The sequence below is a fragment of the Athene noctua genome, chromosome 1 (assembly GCF_965140245.1).
Source record: "Athene noctua chromosome 1, bAthNoc1.hap1.1, whole genome shotgun sequence".
In the NCBI taxonomy this organism is placed as follows: Eukaryota; Metazoa; Chordata; class Aves; order Strigiformes; family Strigidae; genus Athene; species Athene noctua.
The window spans coordinates 52935242-52957378 of record NC_134037.1 but is presented as its reverse complement, the minus strand read 5'-3'; the positions used below and the strand labels follow the sequence as shown (position 1 = coordinate 52957378).

General features: G+C 37.5%; 1 protein-coding gene across 3 annotated transcripts in view; it reads left to right on the top strand.

Annotated features, from left to right (window-relative positions):
• Positions 1-19313, top strand: part of WASF1 (WASP family member 1) — a 102619-nt gene extending 83306 nt beyond the window's left edge. For 2 of the 3 annotated variants that reach the window (XM_074923373.1, XM_074923383.1), the window contains 7 exons: positions 1875-2009; positions 10496-10649; positions 11343-11460; positions 12278-12450; positions 14564-14743; positions 16076-16713; positions 18408-19313. In XM_074923373.1, the coding sequence (XP_074779474.1) occupies positions 1875-2009; positions 10496-10649; positions 11343-11460; positions 12278-12450; positions 14564-14743; positions 16076-16713; positions 18408-18565 (1556 nt within the window). In that variant the 3' untranslated portion in view covers positions 18566-19313. The remainder of the gene's footprint in view (positions 1-1874; positions 2010-10495; positions 10650-11342; positions 11461-12277; positions 12451-14563; positions 14744-16075; positions 16714-18407) is intronic. The other variant, XM_074923392.1, reaches the window with a different exon arrangement.
• Positions 19314-22137: the final 2824 nt, after the last annotated feature.

Genomic DNA, 22137 nt, shown 5'->3' with positions numbered 1-22137 from the left:
TTTGAGAAATTATTTATCTGTGCTGTGTTGTTTGGTTTATGGCCTGTCTGTTAAGTTTTCCTAAAGAGCTTTGACAAAGGACTTTCAGAACTCTTAGAAATCTAATTAAATCATAACTCTCCATCCAAGTGCTTATAAATTCTTCGGAGACTTCACAAGACCCATGTTGTCACTTCTCTAACAAATCATCTAGGTGTCTGCTAATTGTGTTCTTCATAATGATCTGTACTAATTTGTCTGGATGTGAGGCTTACAGGCCTATAGCTCTCAAGATGTTCCATGAAAAATTTTTAACAACCTTATTGTAGTACTTGCCACCTTTTAGTGTGGTTTAGGGAGATTTACAAATGGTTACTAATATTTTACTGGTCATTTTGTTGATTTAATTTTGTAATTTTTACATAGTCCCTTCAGTTTCTTTGAGCCTCCTACAGAGAGTTCTGGCATGAGGGTCTTTGCAGTTGCTTTCAATGAACACAGTGGAAAGTGTTAAATTAGCTTGTCTGCAGGGGTCTTGTCTTCTCTCAGTACTCCTTTGTATCTTCATTCCCGGTTGGCTCTACAGATTTGCTGGCAGGCTTTCTTGCTCCTCACGTCTTTGAAGAAGTATTTATTATTAGTTTGCGAGTTGTTCCTCAGGCTAGTATTTAGGTTTTGTGTTTAATGTGCCAGAAATTATGATCCTTTCTATTTTCTTCATCTGTACATTTCTTCTGATATCCCCTTTTATATTCTGTTGTTTATAGTCATGCTGGTTTTCTATTGTTATTACCTCAGTCTTAATAAAAGGTATGCACTGGCCTTGTGCTTACTACATAGTATCTTTAAGTAGTTTCCACAGTACCTGTAGGGATTTCATTTTTGTCCTTTTGACGTGTTTATTTTAAAATGTCCTCATTTTATGTATACTTCGTATGTATTTTTCACCAAACACAAATTTTTTATGACTATCCTTTCCTACTATACCTGTCAGAATTTGTGCACAAAGCAGATACTTAGAAATTTGTGTGATTTATACTTCCAAAACCAACATAAGTGCACAAACAGTACACAAATAACATATGCAGCGTATGGTAGAAAGTTTTAAAAGCTGTCATGTGGTGTTTCAGAAATGTGGCTACAAATTTTGCTAGGTAGTCTGGTGGCTTTTTTCAGTGGCATTGGCAGACTACTCAAGTTGAATCCAGGGAGCATTAGGAGCACTATATGTAATACTCTGTAGAAGAGAAACTCGTTACCAATCCTTTTCTCATGATACTTGAATCTCCTGCTCTTTTGCACTAGATGTGTGATGTCCATTGAAGTGAACAAAGGAGATTCTTCTTTTACTTCAGTATAAATTGGTCAGTTACTAGAATTTTGATCCTTCAGGGTCAGATTTATTATTTTAGTGTGTATTTTTGAATAGGCTGGTTCTAATTAACCTAGATGTAAGTATCAGACCTTCTGTTTTTGAAAGATCCTCCGTACAGTAGGAGTGGAAGGCGTGTTTCATTTTGAGAAATGCTGAGATAAATTTTGCTTGGAAAGATTAGTTACTGCTCATACCAGGAGCAGCTTCAGATGCTAGAAATCATCCTTTTATACATATCCAAGAAACTAATCAGTGTAGTTCCCTGCATATCAGCTTAGTTAAATCAGTTTATACCAGCTGAATATCTGTCCTGTAATGTATTCAATAATATATTTTCTGATAAATTGCAAATTAAATATTAAACTTTTATTTATTTTTCTGAGGAATTCTTAATGGACTCAGTAAGTACAGGTTGTTCAAGTGATATTCTATCTTAGGTTTACTTATAATAGTTATGAATCTTTTTCAAGGCAAACTCATGTGACTGTCTTGTTGAGTTACTACTTTTTTTGTCTTTCAGGTAAATATGCTGAAGATATATTTGGTGAACTTTTCAACGAAGCACACAGTTTCTCATTTAGAGTCAACTCCTTACAAGAACGTGTAGATCGCTTATCTGTCAGTGTTACACAACTTGATCCAAAGGAAGAGGAATGTAAGTTAACTCCTGCATCGAAGATTTCTTATTTTGTCGCCCAGACACCACTGATAAGTGAACTAGAAATAATAATAGGTTAAAATGTATTTATAAGAACACAGAGCAAAGCATAATGAAAACGAAGTCCATTTCTACTTCTGTTACAGGTTTCTTTTGTAGTCTTAAACAGCTTTCTGAGTTCAGCATTTTCATGGTTACTAAACAGTACTGTTACCAATGATAGTATGTTAAAACTGCTGCAGGATTATGTGTCACTTCAGTATGTTATGTATTAGTGTTAATAATATTATGTAATACTATGTGAATACTTGGAGATAAGTCTTTACTCTTTATTTTAACCTTCCTACTAATTCCCATGGGACGTAGCCATTTGTTCGAAGTTGTAGTTGTATAGCTCCATTTATTGATGCTATATATCCCCTTGGATTATTCCTAAATAGCTTTAAGTACTATAAATATTGGTTATCAGAGAAAAAAAGTACTTCCAAAAGTCAATAGAGTATGGCTCATGCCTATAAGATAGAATTTGTATGGGATTTAAACGACTCATAGGCTTTGTGATGACTACAGACACATTGACCACCTAATATGTAAATGCCATGAAGCTTTTTCAACTTCCTGGATACCTCTTGGTTACAGGTGAAGCTGTGAAAGGGCTTGTAACCCCAGACAGGTTTAGGGTGTTCTAGACTATACGGCTAAGACCTAGAAAGTAGAGCAACATCCTATAATGAAAAATAACTTCAGATTGTTTGTGGGATGGAATTTTAAGGTATAGAAAGCTGCTTCCATTTTGAATGACTAGGTATAATAGTTGTGTGTCATTCAGGAAAAATGAAGTGTCAAACCAGGAGCATGGTCTTCAGGCTGCCTTTAGCTACTGATGTAGAAATTTCACTTATAGCAAAATTACACTAAGGAATTTTTGATTCTGTATTTTTGTGTGACATTAATTTTAGAGCAGGTTTCAAAAGACAGCTGTTCACAGCTAGCAGATTTTCCATGAAATCGTGACTTGCCTAGGGGAATTTTTACGTTAACAGGATTTTCCAAGTCTCTTGACAACTGAGCATAAATCATGCACATACACCTCATTTTTTCAATAAAATTCTGTGTTTATTGTGATTGGATAATGACAAAACTCCTTTCTGTGTACAGTAATAAATTGTCAACAGTTATAATCATGTAAGAGCTGTAATACCCCAAAGTGTTAATGTCATTTCTACTTTCACCCTTGACAGCCTAGTTTTTGGTTTAAATCAGAGTGGGTTATATGTTGATATGGCATACCTAGTATGGCAAACATTCACATTTCAGGAAAATGGAGAGACCGTTTTAAGTAATTGAGTTAAAACATCTAAGGATGCTACAGGATAGCAAGATGGAAGATTATACTTCCCTGTGTAAATGGCCTTTGACAAGTTTGACTGTAGGTCTCAGTACTAAATAATGATAACTATTCGATGTTAGAGAATTGCAAGAAATGTTTTTAAATAGTATATAGTCCCAAATGCACCAGATCAATAACTTTTCACAGTACTGCGTATGCTGCAGCATTTGCTATACTGTATAGCTAAAGAAAGGGACAGACACTGCAATTAAAGAAAATGGGGCTGAAAAGAGGTCTACTTAATCGAGTCCAAAGCAGCTATGTGTGACTTGAATCTAATACCCTGGATTTGTCTCTCATACCGTAGAATAGTGGTGACTGCTAGTACTTCAGAGGAACACATGCAGTCCTCAATGTCAGGAACTATTAAATGACTATTTTTTTTAACCTAAGAATATCCAGTCCTTGAGCCATACCCAGTGTTTCTTATTCACAAATGTCTGCCCAGAATGAATCACCAGATGAGGACAAAGGAGATGAGAGGAAACTGGATGTTGTATTTCCTTTACAATTTGTGACCAGAAAACTGTTTCTCCTTCAGCATCCCGTTTGGGATTGAAATTTATAAATTAATCACAAATAGTTTTGATCTTCCAGATCAGGACTAAATAGCTGGAGGATGTTAATACATGAAGGTGTGGGGAAAACATTTGGATTTCCTTTCTTAACCCTCTATGCAAGAATTAAGCAAATTTCCATACTTCTGCACAGCTAACAGCATGTGTAAAACAGGCTATACTTGTAAAATGCGTCGCATTTGCTAGTTCTTTGCCAGCAGGCAGTAATGGAAGGTTTAATGTGTTCCTTTGGGCCCATGCTATTACACAAGAGGAAGAAGTTAAGATTCATTTAAAGCTAAGCAGCATGAACAAAACCAGCCCAAGTCAGATTAATTGAATAAGGTGCAGGTACTTGACAAGATGTTTCAGGTAGAGTCAAAGTAATGAAAAGCTCTGAATTTTCTGAATAGTCTGTATGTTGTCTTATTTTCAATTATTACAATATCCATGTGAAAGAATAAAACCAAATGAAACGAAGGTTAGGATTGTATCCTGAAGGAACTAACTCCTGGTGCACAATCTTTCTGTCACAGAAGAACCTCTATGAACTTTGGTTTGGTTTGAATTATTACAGTTTTCAAATTATTGATCTCTCGGAATTATTAATTTCATACTGTAATCTTTTTGTTTTAACATACTTGTGGGTTTTTTCCTCTCAGAGGAGATACTAAACTTGCATACTGACTACAAGAAATCTGCTTTCCTTTGGTAAACTGAACTTTATTTTAATTGTATGCAAAACTAGCCTACATGTGTTCAAGACTTAACCATATCTGAGGTCTTTTTAGGACTGGGAAAACACTTTCTTGCTATGAAGGTGAACTAAGGTTGACGGTTTGAGTGGCCCTGCAATATAAGATCCTCATAGATCAGAAAATAAACCCTAAGAGTATAGTTTCTTTGTAACTATTTGTAATTTCAGTATTTACTTTATAAATAACATTACTCTCTCCATATATATGCATATTTTATGAGTATCATAATAGATTTTTGTTACTTTACCATGTTTTTGTGAATTTGTGCCACTAAACTTGAAGTACTACAAGTAAATAATTTCATATCTGTAGAAATCTGACAGTTTTTAAAAGTATTCATTTTAGCTTTTATGTTGTTCTTTTTTGAAATGCTGATGCACAGTACTACTGTGATGTACAGTGCAATGAAGTATTAGAAAATAGATATATATCACTCAGAAATAAATGGTATGGCAGAAGGAGAATTCAGAAACTAAGAGTTTATCTTCATATTTTGTTATTGTTTTAGTGGTTCTTTAATATGAACTACCTAATTTTATTTAAATCTCAAGCTGGAGAGGATTTTAGTCTCAAAGGCAGTGTATCAAATTCTTTATTTTTACAGTATATCAGTTACAACTGTTGCAGGCAACTTAAAAAACTTTAATGCAGAAGTGCTGTGGGTGAGCAGCCTGGCATACTTCAGGAAAGGAACCAGTGTTGTGAGTTGTACTTCAGTAGATTTCTGGCTTTGAATTCCTGTGCTTGTTTTTTCTTCTAAGCATTGTAGAAATACTGTCATAAAAAGGATAGCAGTTCAGAAGTTTTCCTGGATTAATGCTAAAGAGAGATTGACGTTTTGCTATATCAAAAAAGGTGTCATCTGGTGGGGAGAAACCTAAAAAGCTTGACAGCTAATTGTGGTCTGTATACTTTCTGAAAATTAAATGGGAGACTCAGTCAACTTTCAAATCAGGATACTCAGCCCATTGTGAGACTTGGAAGGAAAGGGTAGTAAATCCCATTTTAAGGAGCAGCTCACTTATCATCTCTAGCCTCTGAAGAGGCATTTGGTGACTTGAATATAAACGTAATCAAAGTTAAGAACAGGGAGCACATGAAAATTGGGTCATAACCTCCACGTGTAATATGCTAATGTGGAGAATAACACTGTTGTCAATTCATACATAATCATTTTTACACCCAAAGTCAAATAAAGAAAAAGACTGTTAAATTGAATTTTAGAGCAGGTCACTTTTCCTGGCTCATCTCCACTTAATGAAAGTTGGATTTCTCTCTCAAAGAGCTGTGTGGATGGGCTGAGCTCCAACTGCTGTCTGTGCTTTTCTCCAAATTTCTTAGCCCTTGATTCAGTTTATAGGTTATTTAGTAAGTAAATCAGTTTTAAATTAGTGTGTCCAAGGCTTAATATGTTCAGTGGTAAAGCCATGATATTGCATAATTTGTATCTAAAAAGAGGGATCTGGACAAAATGTCATTTGCTAAATAACGTGGTGGTTTTGTTGAGACTCACCAGCAGGTTCACTTCTTGATGAAGCTGGGTGATTTACATCTTCCCTAACGGGCTGCTCGGGGCTCCCTAGTTCTACACCTTGCATTTAAAGCAGCTTTTGAGTCCACTTAAAATGATTGCTCTAACATTTACATCTTCTCTTCGTTTACCTGTAGCAGTTAAGCTACATACCTTCTCTATCCAAAGGGTGCTTGAGCTGTTACTGATTTTTTAAAATATTTCAGAAAATTTGAATTTCTTATGTTGGGGACAAGCCCAAAGGAGGGTAGTTTCTGTTCTGCAGAAGTAGTCTCTCTGCTTAGCAACTATTAAACCTGCAGTGACCAGTCAGAATCATTCTGATGGCAGAATGTGTGTGCAGTTCTAGGCATTGTTAAAGTGGATAATAATTTAAAAAATAAAATATATAAAGTAGAAATCAGACTTCAAGATTGCAGCATCTTTAAGAACTGAATCACACAAATCTTTATCTGAAGATGTTTTTCAAACACACACAGCCCCAATTAATTACCTTTAATTCATTCAATACTGTCTTTCTTTCTTCCCTGCACTTTTCAAATTGCTGGGTAGGATTTTGAACAGAGAAATGGAAATCTGGGAAATAGAGTTCATTGATTTGATTATAATTTTCCATAGTCATTCAGTTCTGCAAGGAGTCATAGCTGTGGCATTCAAGAGTTCACGGTCATGAATGTTGTCATGATGAAATTCTGCAGGAAGTGTTGAGAGAGAGCAAACTAAAAATGGAATATATATAACTTATTAATTTACCACCTTTAGGAGAACAGTATTTTTTGACCTAGAACCTCATCATAAATTGTACATTGGAGTCAATTTAAAAGAATTAAAAAATCTAGTTACAGAGTTTTTTCTTCTGGTGGTATTTAATACCTTTGTAATATTTAATATCTTTGAAATGTAAAAGTAGCTACTTTCTATCAGTACGCTGATGTGCTTCATACCTGACTTTTAATACAAATTGGGTGTTGCAGTTTAAAAGGCTTAACAGAAGGTAAAAGGTTCTTATGTATATATATTACTGATGTGTTCTTTAATTTGTAGTTCAGCCCAAAAGAAACATAGTTACTGTATCTTAGTAGAGTGCAATTTAAATACCTTTTCTTCCCCAGTTTGTTGTTGATTGCAAATAAAAATGGACCTACGTCTCTTTTTCAAAATCAAATGTACAAAAGGTTGGTAGCTTAGCTTTCTGACAGAGATAAATTTTAATTATGTGGCAAATATTGTGTACAAAAAGTTAGACTCGTTGATATAATAGGTCTTTTTGTACAGTCCAAACAACAGACACAGTAAAGATAAACTGGCATTTGTTCAGCTTGTTTAATGAATGTTTAACTTAAATTGTGAACATCTCAACACTTAAGGAAATTATTTAAGACCCCGTATTTTGTTCAGTGCAGTAAACAGAAGTGGTGTAGCAGACTTTCAGGAAAATGTATCTGTATGAAATTTATGCTCCTGGGCTACATGAAGGTTCTGGTGCAAGTTAGGAATTAGGCAACTGGAAGCTGAAATTTATCAGCATCAAATCAAATGTCTGCAGCATTTCCACCTTCTCCTTGTGTCTCATCTCTTCTCACACCTGATTTCATACATCCAATTTGTTTGACCTGTCCTCTTGCTGTGCCACTTTGTCAATCAGCCAAAGCTAAGTGGCTGGATGACCAGCCAGGTTTTCACCTATTCTCTCCCCCTGAGGTGGCAAGCCACACATAGCTTCTGTTTCTTAGCCAGGTGGCAAGCTAAACAAATGGCTTTGTAAGCCAAACTGTGCACAGCCCAGGATTACCCTGTGCTTGCAACATGGGGTTTACCTGGTCCCTGTCTGTAGGTGAGTTATATCAGTGTCATGAGTCTTGGTATTTTGTGTGCCACGTCCTTTAATTTCCTTTATAATGTTGTCTTAATGTAGTCAGTTGTTTTGAATAATGGCATGCTTTTCAGTGAATGCAGGTCATCGGGTATCAGCGCAGTAAGTCCTGTTAGCTGTTCAAAATCCCACAGTGTATGTTTTCTACGAAGACTTTTCTGATGTAGCTTAATTTTAGAGAGAAAGTAATCTATACACTTGTTGTTGGGGGTTGATTGATTGTCCTCAGGTGTGTTATCCCCTTGTACATGTTTACAAAAAGTGGAGATTTAAACAAGAAAATAGAGCTTATGAATTAGACTGGCTGTATTTGCTCACTGAAGAGATTAAGGAATGCTAATAAAGAGTTTACAGAACAGTGTATGTCTCAGTAATATGGTATCACATACTCTGCGAGCATTTTAATATTAAAACAAAGAACTGTATTTATTTATTGGAATAAATTAATTTACTTCATTGCCTTCAGAATGTACACAGGCTCAAAGAGAAGAGTACTAACTTTTATTTTTATTGGCATAGTCTCCAATAAGTGACAGAGAGTTTAAGGACTTGCAGGATTGCCAAGGAACTCTGAACAAGTACATTTGGTGGGATTTGTAAAACCAACAACCTGAAGGAAAAACAGCAGAAGTATAAAAGGATCTAAGACTAGGTTTTCAGATGAGGTAAACATCAGTTCTTCTGATTGTGAACTTTTAACCCGTACTTCATGATGGATACAAAATATATATGGTTATTTATGAGTGCAAAAATATCTGCAGAAATTGAGAATTCTAGCTGACATTTATACGTTATAGTACTTCTTTCACACACTTAAAAAGGCTTCTGAGCAGCTAATTAAAGGTATTAAAAAGAATAAAAGACACTGTAATGAAATAGAACCTAAGGGTAAAAAGGAGGAAACTTCTCCAGGAAGTTTCACAGTCTTGCCATCTGTAATAAACCTCAAAAGCCAAACTGAAAATCAAATAAATCCCATCTTTAGCCTCACATCTTTAGCTTCACAAAGGATGCTGTCAATAGACTTAGATAAGAAGATAGGACGTTCCAGGAACTGCAAGCCCTCTGGAAGAAATCTTGTCTTCTGCCCCTTTGTTTTCATACCATAGAAATCCCACTCTGTGTATGTGTGTGTACACTTTTTATGTGTTACAGGAACCAGAGTAAAATGCACCTTTCAGCTTAAACAGATGCAAGTCTTTTAAAAAATTGTTGCTGAAGGCCCTGGTGATATGGGGGGTGTCCTCTCATCTTGAGTAAAGGGGCACTACTATCAACCTGGTTTTGTAAAATAAGCATGATTATTTATCTTTGCTAGTATGTCTTAAAACTGTTTTCAGTATTGTGATTTTAAAAACAAACAAACAAAAATCAAGTCCAAACCAATGCAAATGGATGCTGCTTCTTTACCTAGTCTAACACTGTCTGCAGAGTTAATCTTGAGACACAACTGGACTTCACAGATGTAGTAACTGAAGATCAGGGGAGAAATACAAGACTGAACAGGTGGACTGTTTCCAGAATAAAAAGTGCAAGCTTCATCAGTTGCGGTCACTTTTCCATGTTTTTTTTTCCTAACTTTTAATGATTATGAAATAGAAAATGATATATAGTCTTTAACAGCAGTAAGTCAATATATTTCAAATCACTGGTTCATCTATTGTGTTCACCTAGTGTTGTTTTCTTTTGAATCTTAATGTAAAGATAATTGATTATTCCTGTACTTAAAATCTCAAGGTCTCTCACCTGAACTAAACAGAGAAGTCTCATCTTGATTAAACAGTCTGATTAAAAAACAGCATTTGACTAGTTTGGTGTGTTGGAACATAGTATCACCTCCCATTAACTCACTGATATCAGTAGCATAAGCTTAAGTGATTCTCTGGTTTGGCATCTCAGTGGGCCTTCAGTGGAACTGCTACTGACATGCAAGGAATGCAAAGTTTGTCTAGCTCATAGTATAAGGGTAAAATCTATACCTCAAGATAGAGAGTAATTTTTTAGTACCAAAAAGATTGTGAAATGGAGTTGGTAAATGTCATTAGGTACTTCCGAACTCCAGAATGATATTTTATAGCTACAGTAAGCAATTTGTTGAACTACTTTGGAGTTCTGATATCTCCAGGTGAGCAAAAATTTCCTGTGAAACTAAGTGGAGGGTAATGTGCTAGAACATTACAGGCATGTTTATCACATCATCTGACAATATCTTGCTGTAGCATTAGTGCTAGATGAATTTCTATTTGCTGTGAAATGCATCATATACTAGTAGTAATGCTTAATATATATCTATTCTAACCAGTATTAAGCAATTCTGTATTAATCCAGATAAACTGTCTTTGATGGGTTTTTAAATGGCAATGTCCCCTTTCAGTGTCACTGCAGGACATCACAATGAGGAAAGCTTTCCGGAGTTCTACAATTCAAGATCAACAGCTGTTTGACCGCAAAACTCTGCCTATTCCTTTGCAAGAAACTTATGACATTTGTGAACAGCCTCCTCCACTTAACATTCTCACCCCTTACAGGTTAGTAAAATAAAATTAATCAAAACCGATTTCTCGCTTATTTCATGTAACAGAGATGCTATATACAGACACCTTGCTCATATTGAGTAGCCCTTGAATATTTAAGGAGCCACACTAGAAACTGTGAAGCTGCTGGAGGAATACAGGCAGCAGAAGACATTATAAGCATTAAAACTTCACTCCTCTTTACTCAAATTTTACTCCAGTGTAACAATGGTAAGAAAAAGCCATTTTTATTATCTGCATTTACTAAACTGTGTGACACACTTGGATGTGAAGTGAAGAAAATAAGCAGTTAAGTATGTAGAAAGAAAGGTCTTTATGGGAAATTAATGTTTGCTGCTCCAAAGTCAATTTGAAACAGTAGTAGAGCAGGAGCAGCCACACAAATTCACTCTTTATTTTAAGAGCAAGATTTGAGTCACTGGAATAGGAGTTCTCTGATTTGTGATACTCTTTTTTTATCTACAGCTTGTGTTAAAGTTACTTTTCTAAATTCAGGACCTTGAATACAAGGAAAGACAGTAAATAATGATGGCACAGGAGGTCAATGTTCATCTTTCTGATGTTCTTCAGTAAAATATTTCAGGGTCTGAGATACTAGATATTCCTAAATATGCCTTTCCTTTGCATTAATGTTTGGATTCATGTATTGTCAAATAAATAGCGTGCCCTTTTGTCATTGTATTTCAGGGACGATGGAAAAGAGGGTTTGAAGTTTTATACCAATCCTTCATACTTCTTTGATCTGTGGAAGGAAAAAATGTTGCAGGACACTGAGGACAAAAGAAAAGAAAAGAGGAAGCAGAAGGTATATACGTTAGCCTTATATAGCTTCTGGTTGGTTTTTCCTGAAAAGACTTTACCTGCAGATATGGTACTTTTCTGGTTATTTCTGGTTATGCAATTAATAACAATCCAAAGTTTACAAAGGCATCTTCAGTCAACTAAAACTACTTGCATTCATTCAATTCCATCAACTTTAACAATAAATATTTAATAGTAATAAAATAATATAGAAAGGCCTAGAGCTTTCATGCTGTCTTAATATAACTAACAGCAGGTTTGCCAGAACTTCTAAGTCTTGTAGCAATGACTTGAAAAGGAGAAAAAAAGGAGTACAGCAAGAGTAAAGAATTTCACTGGAACACTTTTTTATAATATGAAATTCTGACAGTCTTACAGGTAAAAAAGCTTGTGTGATGTTCTAATGGGTATGTTTAATGTAAATTAGAAAGAAATTAGTAGGAACATAGCACTGTGTTAATACTTTCTTAAAATTAAACACTTTTGCAAAGGCAAGGCTACTTTTTTGTTTCACCATTATTCTGTATATTTCATACATAAAGACAGTAAATACAAGTGTCAGATTTATAATTTAAATTCAGATGTAGAATAAAAAGCTACTTACATGGTTATTTTTCTCTGTATTATTCAGCTAATTATCCACTAGACTAAAGTTTCTGCCTCTTACAAGCCTTTTTGGCTTATGTACCATATTTAGACTGAAAGTGAATTTTTCTTGCACTTGAATTGGGGTTGGTTTCCATTCTTTTGTGGCTGATGTTTATATGCAACTAATTAAAAAACACTTAGTTGTCAGTTTTGTTTGCACAACTCTCCTACAGCAGAAAAATCTAGATCGCCCTCATGAACCAGAAAAAGTGCCAAGGGCACCTCATGACAGACGGAGAGAATGGCAGAAGTTAGCCCAAGGTCCAGAGCTCGCAGAAGATGATGCTAACCTCTTACATAAGCACATTGAAGTTGCTAATGGCCCAGCTTCACATTTTGAATCAAGGTTTCTTTTTATTTTTTCTATCCTTTAATAAGTACAGATGTTGATACTACATAGTGAACACACTTGAGAAATGGTAAATGATGAGATGCTACTGCTATTCTTGAAATGCACTGGAAGACATTGATTTAGCTCAATCAAAACTGTTTTGAAATACTTAAGTCAGTGTGTCCTTAAAGGAGTAGTTACTAGCTTGTTATTTTTAAGAGCAGCGTGTATCCTTGGAATTTATTTTATCCTTGAGGATGTGTTGGTGTCTGCAACTTGAAAAAGGTGTAGTGTCACTGTTGAAAGCTTGCACCCAGGTGTTTTATTACATTCCAGTCTTGACCTAAAAAATCCCTATTCTAGTCTCTTGATTTTTTTCTTAAGCAGACACTGCCAAGACTGTATGGTGGGTGTGATGTGAACAAACGTCCCCTTGGAACTCGAATGAGAAAGATGAGCTTCTCTTTATTCTTGAGCAAATACAAGATTTGATTGACATTTCTGGTTATAGTCTATTACAAAATCCAACCGGTTGGATTCTCATTTCACAGCATGTATTTGCTGGTGGCTAAAAGGAGCATTTCACATGGTAAACACCTGCTGTGTTTACACTTCTGGTGTTTGTGCAAAACCAAGTCCATTTTACCAGCCAAGAAACATCTGATAGGAAAGAGGGCTGACAAGTAATATTAGGAGTTTTAGTGGTATGTTTTCTGAGGCTTGGGGTTTTTTAAATTAAATTAAATTTTTAAATTAAATTAAAAAAACATACTCATTGTCCTCCAAAAACAAGTTACATTTTTCCCCTATCCTTTGCTGGCTAAAGCGCACCATAAAAGACTATTCTGTTTAGCTTTGTAAGGCCTTCAAACAAACTTAATAGTGACAGTGGGTAATTATGACAACTTTAGGAGATAGTGTTTACTGTCTGAAAAATGGAGAAACCTGCTTGTAGTAAACTTAGCTCAATTCAGAAGGTAAAAATGGTCTCAGTGCATTTCACTCAGTAAGGTACAACTCAAGTTATGGTGATTAGCATTTTCTGGGAACAACTTTATAGTATCTTATCTTTGTAAACTGCTGTGTCAAGTTGTTGGCAGAAACATCTGCTTTCCTGCTGTCCTTCCGTTGTGTTGTACATCAGATTCCACATTAGACACACTTGTTGCAGGACTCCTTTTACATCCAGGACTCTGTATCTCAGTACCACTAATGCAATTATGAATAATGCTGTAGTGCTTGGGAGCACTACATGTGCAGAGCATGTTGTTCAGATGCAGATCAGCACCGTGCTTTTGAATAACAGAGTAAGAACTTCACAAGAATTTCACTCCTGAAGAACCTAATAGGCTTAGATACTACAGTGGTGGCAGTATGTGGAAATGTAGAGTAGCGCTTTACTTGTTGGAAAGTGTTATGCAAACACATTTCCCCTGAATTTAATAGAGAATCTTTTTAAAAATCTTTGAGCAGTTAATTAAAATTTCCTAACCAATCAGGTCCTTGAGGTGTGTCTAAAGATGTCATTAACAAGTAAGTTGAATCATCTTTATTTACTGCTATTACTTAATAATAGATATTTAGATTATCTTCCTGATATCCATTGTATAGCTACAAAGTATTAGTTCTAAAATAGTGAGTTTTCTGTATTTATTGGAATATAGATCCTCTGACAGAAGTTCAGCTAAATTATTCAGTTGTTAAGTTCCACCATTCTAACATCGATGGATGGTTCATGAATGTTATGAAAGAATATGGTTGCATGTTTGTAGGGATTGAGGAGCAGAATGATTATTGAGTATAATGTCTGTTTCATAATACACTCTGGTATATGTGTATTTCTGATTGTATTGCTCTGTTTACTTATCTCAAAATAATGTGACTAATAAACACTAAGATTACACACATACTGTAGAAATTGTCTGATATACCTGTCAAAATCATTAAACCCTTCTGCTGCTAGAAGAAATGGCATGGAAAGTGGAATAAAATGTTAAAAAGCCAACATTGGTGCAGAGAAGAAACTTGAATTCAGAAGTCAAACTGAAGTATAGAACAGTAGCTGAGGGCACTAATACTTGCTTTTGCTAAAGGTTACGTTGGATCGTTTTTTACTGTTTTCCGACAGATCTCAAGCATATGTGGACCATATGGATGGATCATACTCGCTTTCTGCATTACCCTATAGCCAGATGTCTGAACTTCTGAACAGAGCTGAAGAGCGAGTGTTGGTCAGGCCACACGAACCACCACCGCCACCTCCAATGCATGGAGCAGGAGATGTGAAACCTGTGCCTCCATGTGTTAGGTACGAAGATTTATTGGGGAGTTTTGGTTTTTCACAACCCCACTAATAGTCATTGGTATTATTTCCATGCAGCCCAGGCACTGCACACATCCTAGGGGCTGCGTCAGTCCACAGCCCTGAGGCGTCTGCAGCTGCAGGGCCACACGGGAGTTGGAGAGAAAGGCCGGCATCTAAACCCTGTAGGGTTTATGAGACCATTGTGGAGACAGGCCTCACTTTGCCTTTCGTATTGCGACTATGTCACCTTCCGAGTTAAATGGCAAGGCAGATAGCTGTATGGAAGATGTTTCTGTGAAAGATGTTGGAATCTCAGGATTTAGCTTTGGATTTTTTTGAAATCTGGAAATCTGAAATTTGCACAACTGAGCTGTGTCTCAGCCTCCATGAAAGGAAGAATATATCACAATAAGACATCAGTCAGAACTATATATTCATCACATGGGCTAAATTGCAAGTGCTGGGGGTTTTTTTCTTCCCCAAGTGTTTTTATTTTCTATTTCTCTATGCCTTTCCAGAACTGGATACATACTTAGAATATTTTCTAAAGTGAGGCTTCAGTTGGCAATCCCCTGTTGTTTTATACCCAAGATCTTACTTTATGGTCAGGTACATACAACTTGGAATAGAGGACAGTCAAGTCAAACACAGTTGTTACATCATTAGTCTCTTGAAAAGAATGTCTTTTTACTGTTCAGGAGATTATACACAGAAATGCATAACTCTTTAGATTACAACAGCTGAAAGAAATCCTCTAGTGATCTTTCAGGAAAACAATTTTACTATTCCCTTTTGTTTTCTTCAATTCACCTATTCATTGCGCTATAAAGAGTATCTAGCATATAAATATACCACTCTGTACATAGAATTGATGACCTTGGATACTAGCCTCACTCATCTTGTCATCAAACCTTAAATACGTATTTCAAATGTAACTCATCCTCAGTGCTTGTACTGTTTTGGTTTGGTTTTAAGTTCTGTGAATTGAAGCAGTTAATCAACCACTAGTTCCCTTACTTCAGAAAACTATTTTGGATTTACTTAGGGATGGGAGGAGAGAATTATACTTGTATAGGAAACCTTTGATAAAGATGCAGGTTTGTCTAAGAACACAAACTCAGTTAATGGCTGAATTTGAGCAGAGAAGACTGACGCATACTCCATACTGAGTATTAGATTTCCTTGTATATGAGGTATGAATACCTTGAAATCATCACAGTACATAATGCTCTTTAATGCCCAGTGTTCAATATTCTTAAGTTGCAGAAGTGAATCTATTGCTATTTTTTCCACTCTCCAGCTCTAATAACTTTGTCTTGTTATTGGATGTTTCAGTTCTACTACTGGCTTGGTAGAAAATCGTCCTCAGTCACCAGCAACAGGCAGAACACCAGTGTTTGTGAGCCCGACTCCTCCTCCACCACCGCCACCACCTCTTCCATCTGCTTTGTCAACTTCATCATTAAGAGCTGCAATGACTTCCACCCCTCCACCCCCAGTCCCACCTCCCCCGCCCCCTCCCACAGCTGCTCTGCAGGCCCCGGCTGTGCCACCACCACCAGCTCCTCTCCAGATAGCTCCTGGAGTCCTACATCCAGCTCCACCTCCCATCGCTCCTCCCCTAGCACAACCCTCTCCTCCCGTCACTAGAGCTGCCCAGGTGTGCGAAGCTGTACCAGTGCACCCAGTTCCTCCACAAGCTGAAGTACAGGGACTTCCTCCACCACCCCCGCCTCCTCCCTTGCCTCCTCCTGGCATTCGACCCTCCTCTCCTGTCACAGTTGCAGCCCTTTCTCACCCTCCTCCTGTTCTGCACCCTCCTCCCACAACCATTGTTCCTGGGCCTCATGCCCCCCTAATGCCTCCATCTCCACCATCCCAAGTGATCCCTGCTCCTGAACCCAAACGCCATCCTTCAACTCTTCCTGTCATCAGCGATGCTAGAAGCGTTCTGCTTGAAGCAATACGAAAAGGTAATGTTTGGCTATTAATGTGTAAAAAGAATGGTCTCAAAAACTTGCTAAATACATGTTAGCTTTGCAATACGGAATATTTCACATGTGTAAGTTATTTCAGAGGAATGCATCTTCAGTCTGTTACTGCTTTCTGTTTTCTACAGTGTATGCATAGCCAAGTGGATTTTTTTTCAATTTGTAATTGCATTTATCAGATGTTTAGTTTGGATGGCGAAACTGGTTCTCTGTGGAAGTTAGATTTTTTTAAAAAAAAGTACATGTGTTTATAGATGGTCTGTGGAGATTTATCTCTTCATTTCTGCATACCTGAAAAAGTAGGTATTTCTGATAACCTACAGATTCTGTAGAAGACAAAAGCATTGTTTTTCACAGACTGTTGGGTAAAAGCAGAACAGATCAATTGGCACTGGAATTTTGATCATCGGTGTAGTACAACAAGATAAAAATGGCATTCAGAAATCATTGCTTAAGACTTAAGCTGTTAAGTGTCTAATCGTGAGATGTCTCAACGCCATAGTGGAGCAGTCTTTATGCTGCAAGGTGCCCTGCTGGCAGAGTGCAGGTGAATGGCAGAGGTGCAGTGCAGGGCAGTGTTTTCCTGATGATCTAGCAAGGAGCTGCATGTACAAGCTGCAGGTTTCAGCTTACGTGCCTGCGGCCAGAAAAATCCCCACTGCACTGTGACCGCTGCTGCTTGACTATGTGGTATCTTTGAATAGTTAATCTTTCTCAAGTGTTTTGAGGACTGCATTCTTCTATTTTTCCCCCGCACCTACAGCACAGTACAGGGTCTGTACAGTACTGTAATATCAGTAGATAGGCTATAATACTAATTCAGAGTATTTTTAATGCATGTATATGCACATGAATTGATAACATAATTGAATCTAAAGAAGTATCAAGAACAGTTGAGTGCAACAGTGGTGCATCAACATTAGTAGAGAATGTCAGCAAAAATACTGATAAAGGAGAACCTGCTGGTCTAATTTTGGTGATTCTCAAAAACGCTTTTGATGAACTCTTGCACAAGAAACAAAGGCTTGTTACCACAGCTAAAATTCCACCTAAGGACATGTGCTTGTGTTGCCTGTCAGTTGACTATAGAGAGTATTATGTACAACATGTAGGTCATATTTAGACTGTGTTGGTCTCTGGTGTCGTGAGTATAAAGCCAAAATACATGATCTCTGTCATGTTTTTAACTTAAGTTACTGGATTTTTAACTTTCTCATACTGTTGGTATGTCTTATTTCTCCTTTGTGTTTGATCTTTAAGTAGTACTTTATCCCAGAACGGATCATTACATGATTAAAACTGGGTTACAAGAAGTCCTGTCTTATTAGGATAATCCAAATAGCTATAACTTTTAATTGAAATCATGAAGAGAGGGTATAGAAAGTATCTGGAAATGCAAATAGTAAAATGGCTTAACCACTTACAGTGGTACTAAAAATGTGGGTGTTTTTTTAATGGGAAATCAGAAGCAGGATATTATAATAGAAGGACTAATGATCTGCCAGTGTAATTCTGACAGTCCTCTCTTCAGAAACTTGACAGAAAACTTCTGTCTGAGGAGGACAGTGACCTCAGCTTTCATTTTTGCTTGCAAAGCATTTTGTGAATTATGAGCTAAATACTTTGTGTAATGATAAAGGAGGAGAGTAACATGCTTGTGTTTTGATGTTCTTCAGGTATTCAGCTACGCAAGGTTGAAGAGCAACGTGAACAAGAAGCTAAACATGAGCGCATTGAGAATGATGTTGCTACTATACTTTCTCGTCGCATTGCTGTGGAATACAGTGATTCAGAAGATGATTCAGAATTCGATGAAGTGGATTGGTTAGAGTAAAATTACATTGCTGTACACTGCAAAATCGAATGCTAATGTCCATTGTGGTGCTTGTTCTTTGAAAGTTTGATGGTCATTTCTAGTGTTTTTGTATTCTTTTCTTTACATGATTAATCCATGTTTTTCTACTTTTCAGTTTACAAAAAGCTCCTAGTGCATCTTTGAAACTAAATGTTTTACAGTGGCTTTTCTTACACATCTTTTTTGAAAGAACATACTTTGTTCCAATAGACCACTAAGTATTAAGCATGGGCAGCTGTTGGTAGAGTAGCAGTTTCAATTTTTTGGCATATCTTAACTGTGCACTTTGTGAATTTTAAGTTAATGAAGGCAACTGAAATTGACATTCCAAGGGCAGCTGTATGTACTAATGAGCCTTATTCCACTTCTGATAGTGTTTTAAAACATTAAACCTAGCTATCAAGATATCACTGCCTCGATTACATCTGTACACTAAAAGTACATATAGTTAGCAGCACTGAACACACTGAAAGGAAAATGGATCTTTGGGGGGTTTTATTATTGTTTTATTGTTGTTTTTAAATAATTATGGCCTTATTTGAATGTTTAGAGATTCCCCTTTCCCTTCTTCCCTCCCAGGTACATATTGTGTGGTACTATTTTTGCCTGCATAATAAAAGTTTAATTTTTTTTTTCCTTGTGAAATCTTTTGACTTAAACATGCTGTGTAACTTATGTAACTGTTAAAATAACAGTTTGATTTAATAAATGGTTCATTTTAAGTGTTCCTGGTTGTTGCTTTTTCAGTGAAGCCTCCTTTTCATTATATACCTGAGGGATCCATGGATTTCAAAGATTTAATCTTTGGTCTGCAAAGTTACAGTAAACATTCTGCACTTAATCTAAGGACACATATTAAACAAGTAAACATGTATCATCAAAAGATAGCTATATGCATATCTACCCAAAAAAAAAAGCTGGAATCTTACTGTGATCTATTAGTTTTGGGGTTTTTTTTTAAAAAAAAAGAAAAAGAAAAAGGGAGCTTGTGGTTTATATGATTTAGGGTTTTTTTAAAAAAAACCTTTACCATCAATGTATCTTGAGAAGGGGAGATGCAGCAGTCAAAATCATGGTTAATGAAAGATGACAGAGAACAGGGGTGATATTGCAAAGCCGTTTTTTGTGCTGTCTAGCAGTGTTGCGTGTTGCGCAGGACTTCTGTGTTTCCCTTCTCTGGAATAACTCCCTCAAGTCTGAGTGCATAGTCAAAAGCCTATTGAGAAGGGAAGCATGAGAGAGTGCAAGAGCACTCTCACCTTGTGAGCTCGTCCCTGAAAAATGGAATTGTATAATGGAGGAAAACAAGTGTTGAAAGTCATAACAAGATTTCTGAAGGTGGAGCCTGCAATTTTTTACAGGCTACAGAACAATTTACAGGGGCATGTGGTCATTAACCTCTTGGAAAAGGGCAAATCTCTGGAGGTGTACAGACTGGAGTAGGAATACTGTACAGCAGCCCTTCCAACTTTACTGTCACCATCTTGGCCTCCACTGTAATTTTGCACATAACCTACTATATTCAAGACTTTTTCCACCACAACAGCAATGCCTTTGTTGTGTTTGTGGGAGAAGAATCGTTGGTGCAATTTGTGAATCTGCATCTTTGTAACTGTGGATGTGATTCTTCTCTATACATTATTCTCTTTGATAGTTGTCTTCACAGTAATGCCATCTGGTTTATTCTGCCATTCTCAGTTAACTTTCAAAGTGCGTGTCCTTCTTAATAGTTCATAATATTGAAGAAGAGATGTCAGAGGCACCACTGCATAAATATCTGATGGTGTTTAATCTGGTGTTTCCTTGGATTTTGAATCCTAAATTGCCAAATCTGGCCCGGTAACAATCTTAGAGATCTCATTTACACAGCTGTAAAAGGATCAAGATCTTCAAGCCTAAGTGCATGCACCTGCAGGTGCTCTTTAAGCAGGGAGACAGATCTACACTTTAGGCAGCTGAGTGAAGGGCTTGTGTATAAAGTTTGTGGGTAGGTAGTTCTGCCATTCACAAAATCACTTTTCAACTGATGTTTATACCTGTTCCTTGCTGAAGTCTCTAAACTCCTGATTTTCCTGGTGTTTATTCTAGACAGCAGCCTATGTACCTTTTACAGGTACGTTAGTGATAAAAGGAAGACTAGGGAAAATGTGGCCCCTCTCCAGAAAGAAGAAGGAGACCTGGTCACCTGGGGTATTGAGAAGGCTGAGGTACTCAATGACATTTTTGTATCGGGCAAGTCGCAGAAGGTAAAGGTGGGGACTGGGAGAGTGAAGAACCACCCACTGTAGGAGAAGGTCAGGTTCAAGACCATCTAAGGAACCTGAAGGTGCACAAGTCCATGGGACCTGATGAGACGCATTCGTGGGTTCTGAGGGAACTGGCAGATGAAGTAGCCAAGCCACTATCCATCATATCTGAGAAGCCATGGAAGGCTGGTGAAGTTTCCGTTGACTGGAAAAGGGGAAATCGTGCCTGACAAATTTGGTGGCCTTCAATGACAGGGTTACAGCATTAGTGGATAAGGGAAGAGCAACTGATGTCATCTACCTGGACTTGTGCAAAGCACTTGACACTGTCCTGCGTGACATCCTTGTCTCTAAATTGGAGACACATGGATTTAATGGATGTACCACTTGGTGGTTAAGGAATAGGCTTGAAGAGTTGTGGTCAATGGCTTGACGTCCAAGTGGAGACCAGTGACAAGTGCCGTTCTTCAGGGGTTGCTGTTGGGACCGGAGCTATTTAACATCTTTGTTGGAGACACGGACAGTGGGATTGGGTGCACCCTCAGCAACTTTGCCAACACCACCAAGCTGCCTCATGTAGTCAACACACTGGAGGGAAGGGAGATGCCATCCAGAGGGACCTGGACAGTCTGGAGAGGTGGGCCTGTGCAAACCTCATGAAGTTCAACAAGGTCAAGTGCAAGGTCCCGCACATGGGTCGGGGCAATCCCAAGCACAAATACAGGCTGGGCAATGAGTGGATTGAGAGCAGCCCTGGGGAGAAGGACTTGGAATGGGTGGATGGAAAACTGACTATGAGCCAGTAATGTACGCTCGCAGCCCAGGAAGCCAACTGTGTCCTGGGCTGCATCAAGAGAAGCAGGTCAAGGGAGGTGATTCTTCTCCTCTATTGCACCCTTGTGAGACCCCACCTGGAGTCCTTTGTCCAGCTCTGGGGCCCTCAGTATAAGAAGGCCATGAACCTGTTGAAGCTGGTCCAGAGGAGGCCATAAAGATGATCAGGGGGCTGGAGTATCTCCCTTATGAAGACAGGCTGAGAGATTTGGGGTTGTTCAGCCTGGAGAAGAGAAGACTCCATGGAGACCCTTATAGCGGCCTTCCAATACTTCAAGGGGGCCTACAGGCAAGCTGGGGAGGGACTCTTTATCAGGGAGTGTAGGGATAGGATGAGGGGCAACAGTTTTAAACTGAAAGAGGGTAGATGTAGGTTAGATGTAAGGAAGAAATTCTTTAGTGTGAGGGTGGTGAGACTGTGGAACAGTTGCCCAAAGAATTGGTGGCTGTCCCCTTCCTGGCAGTGTTCAA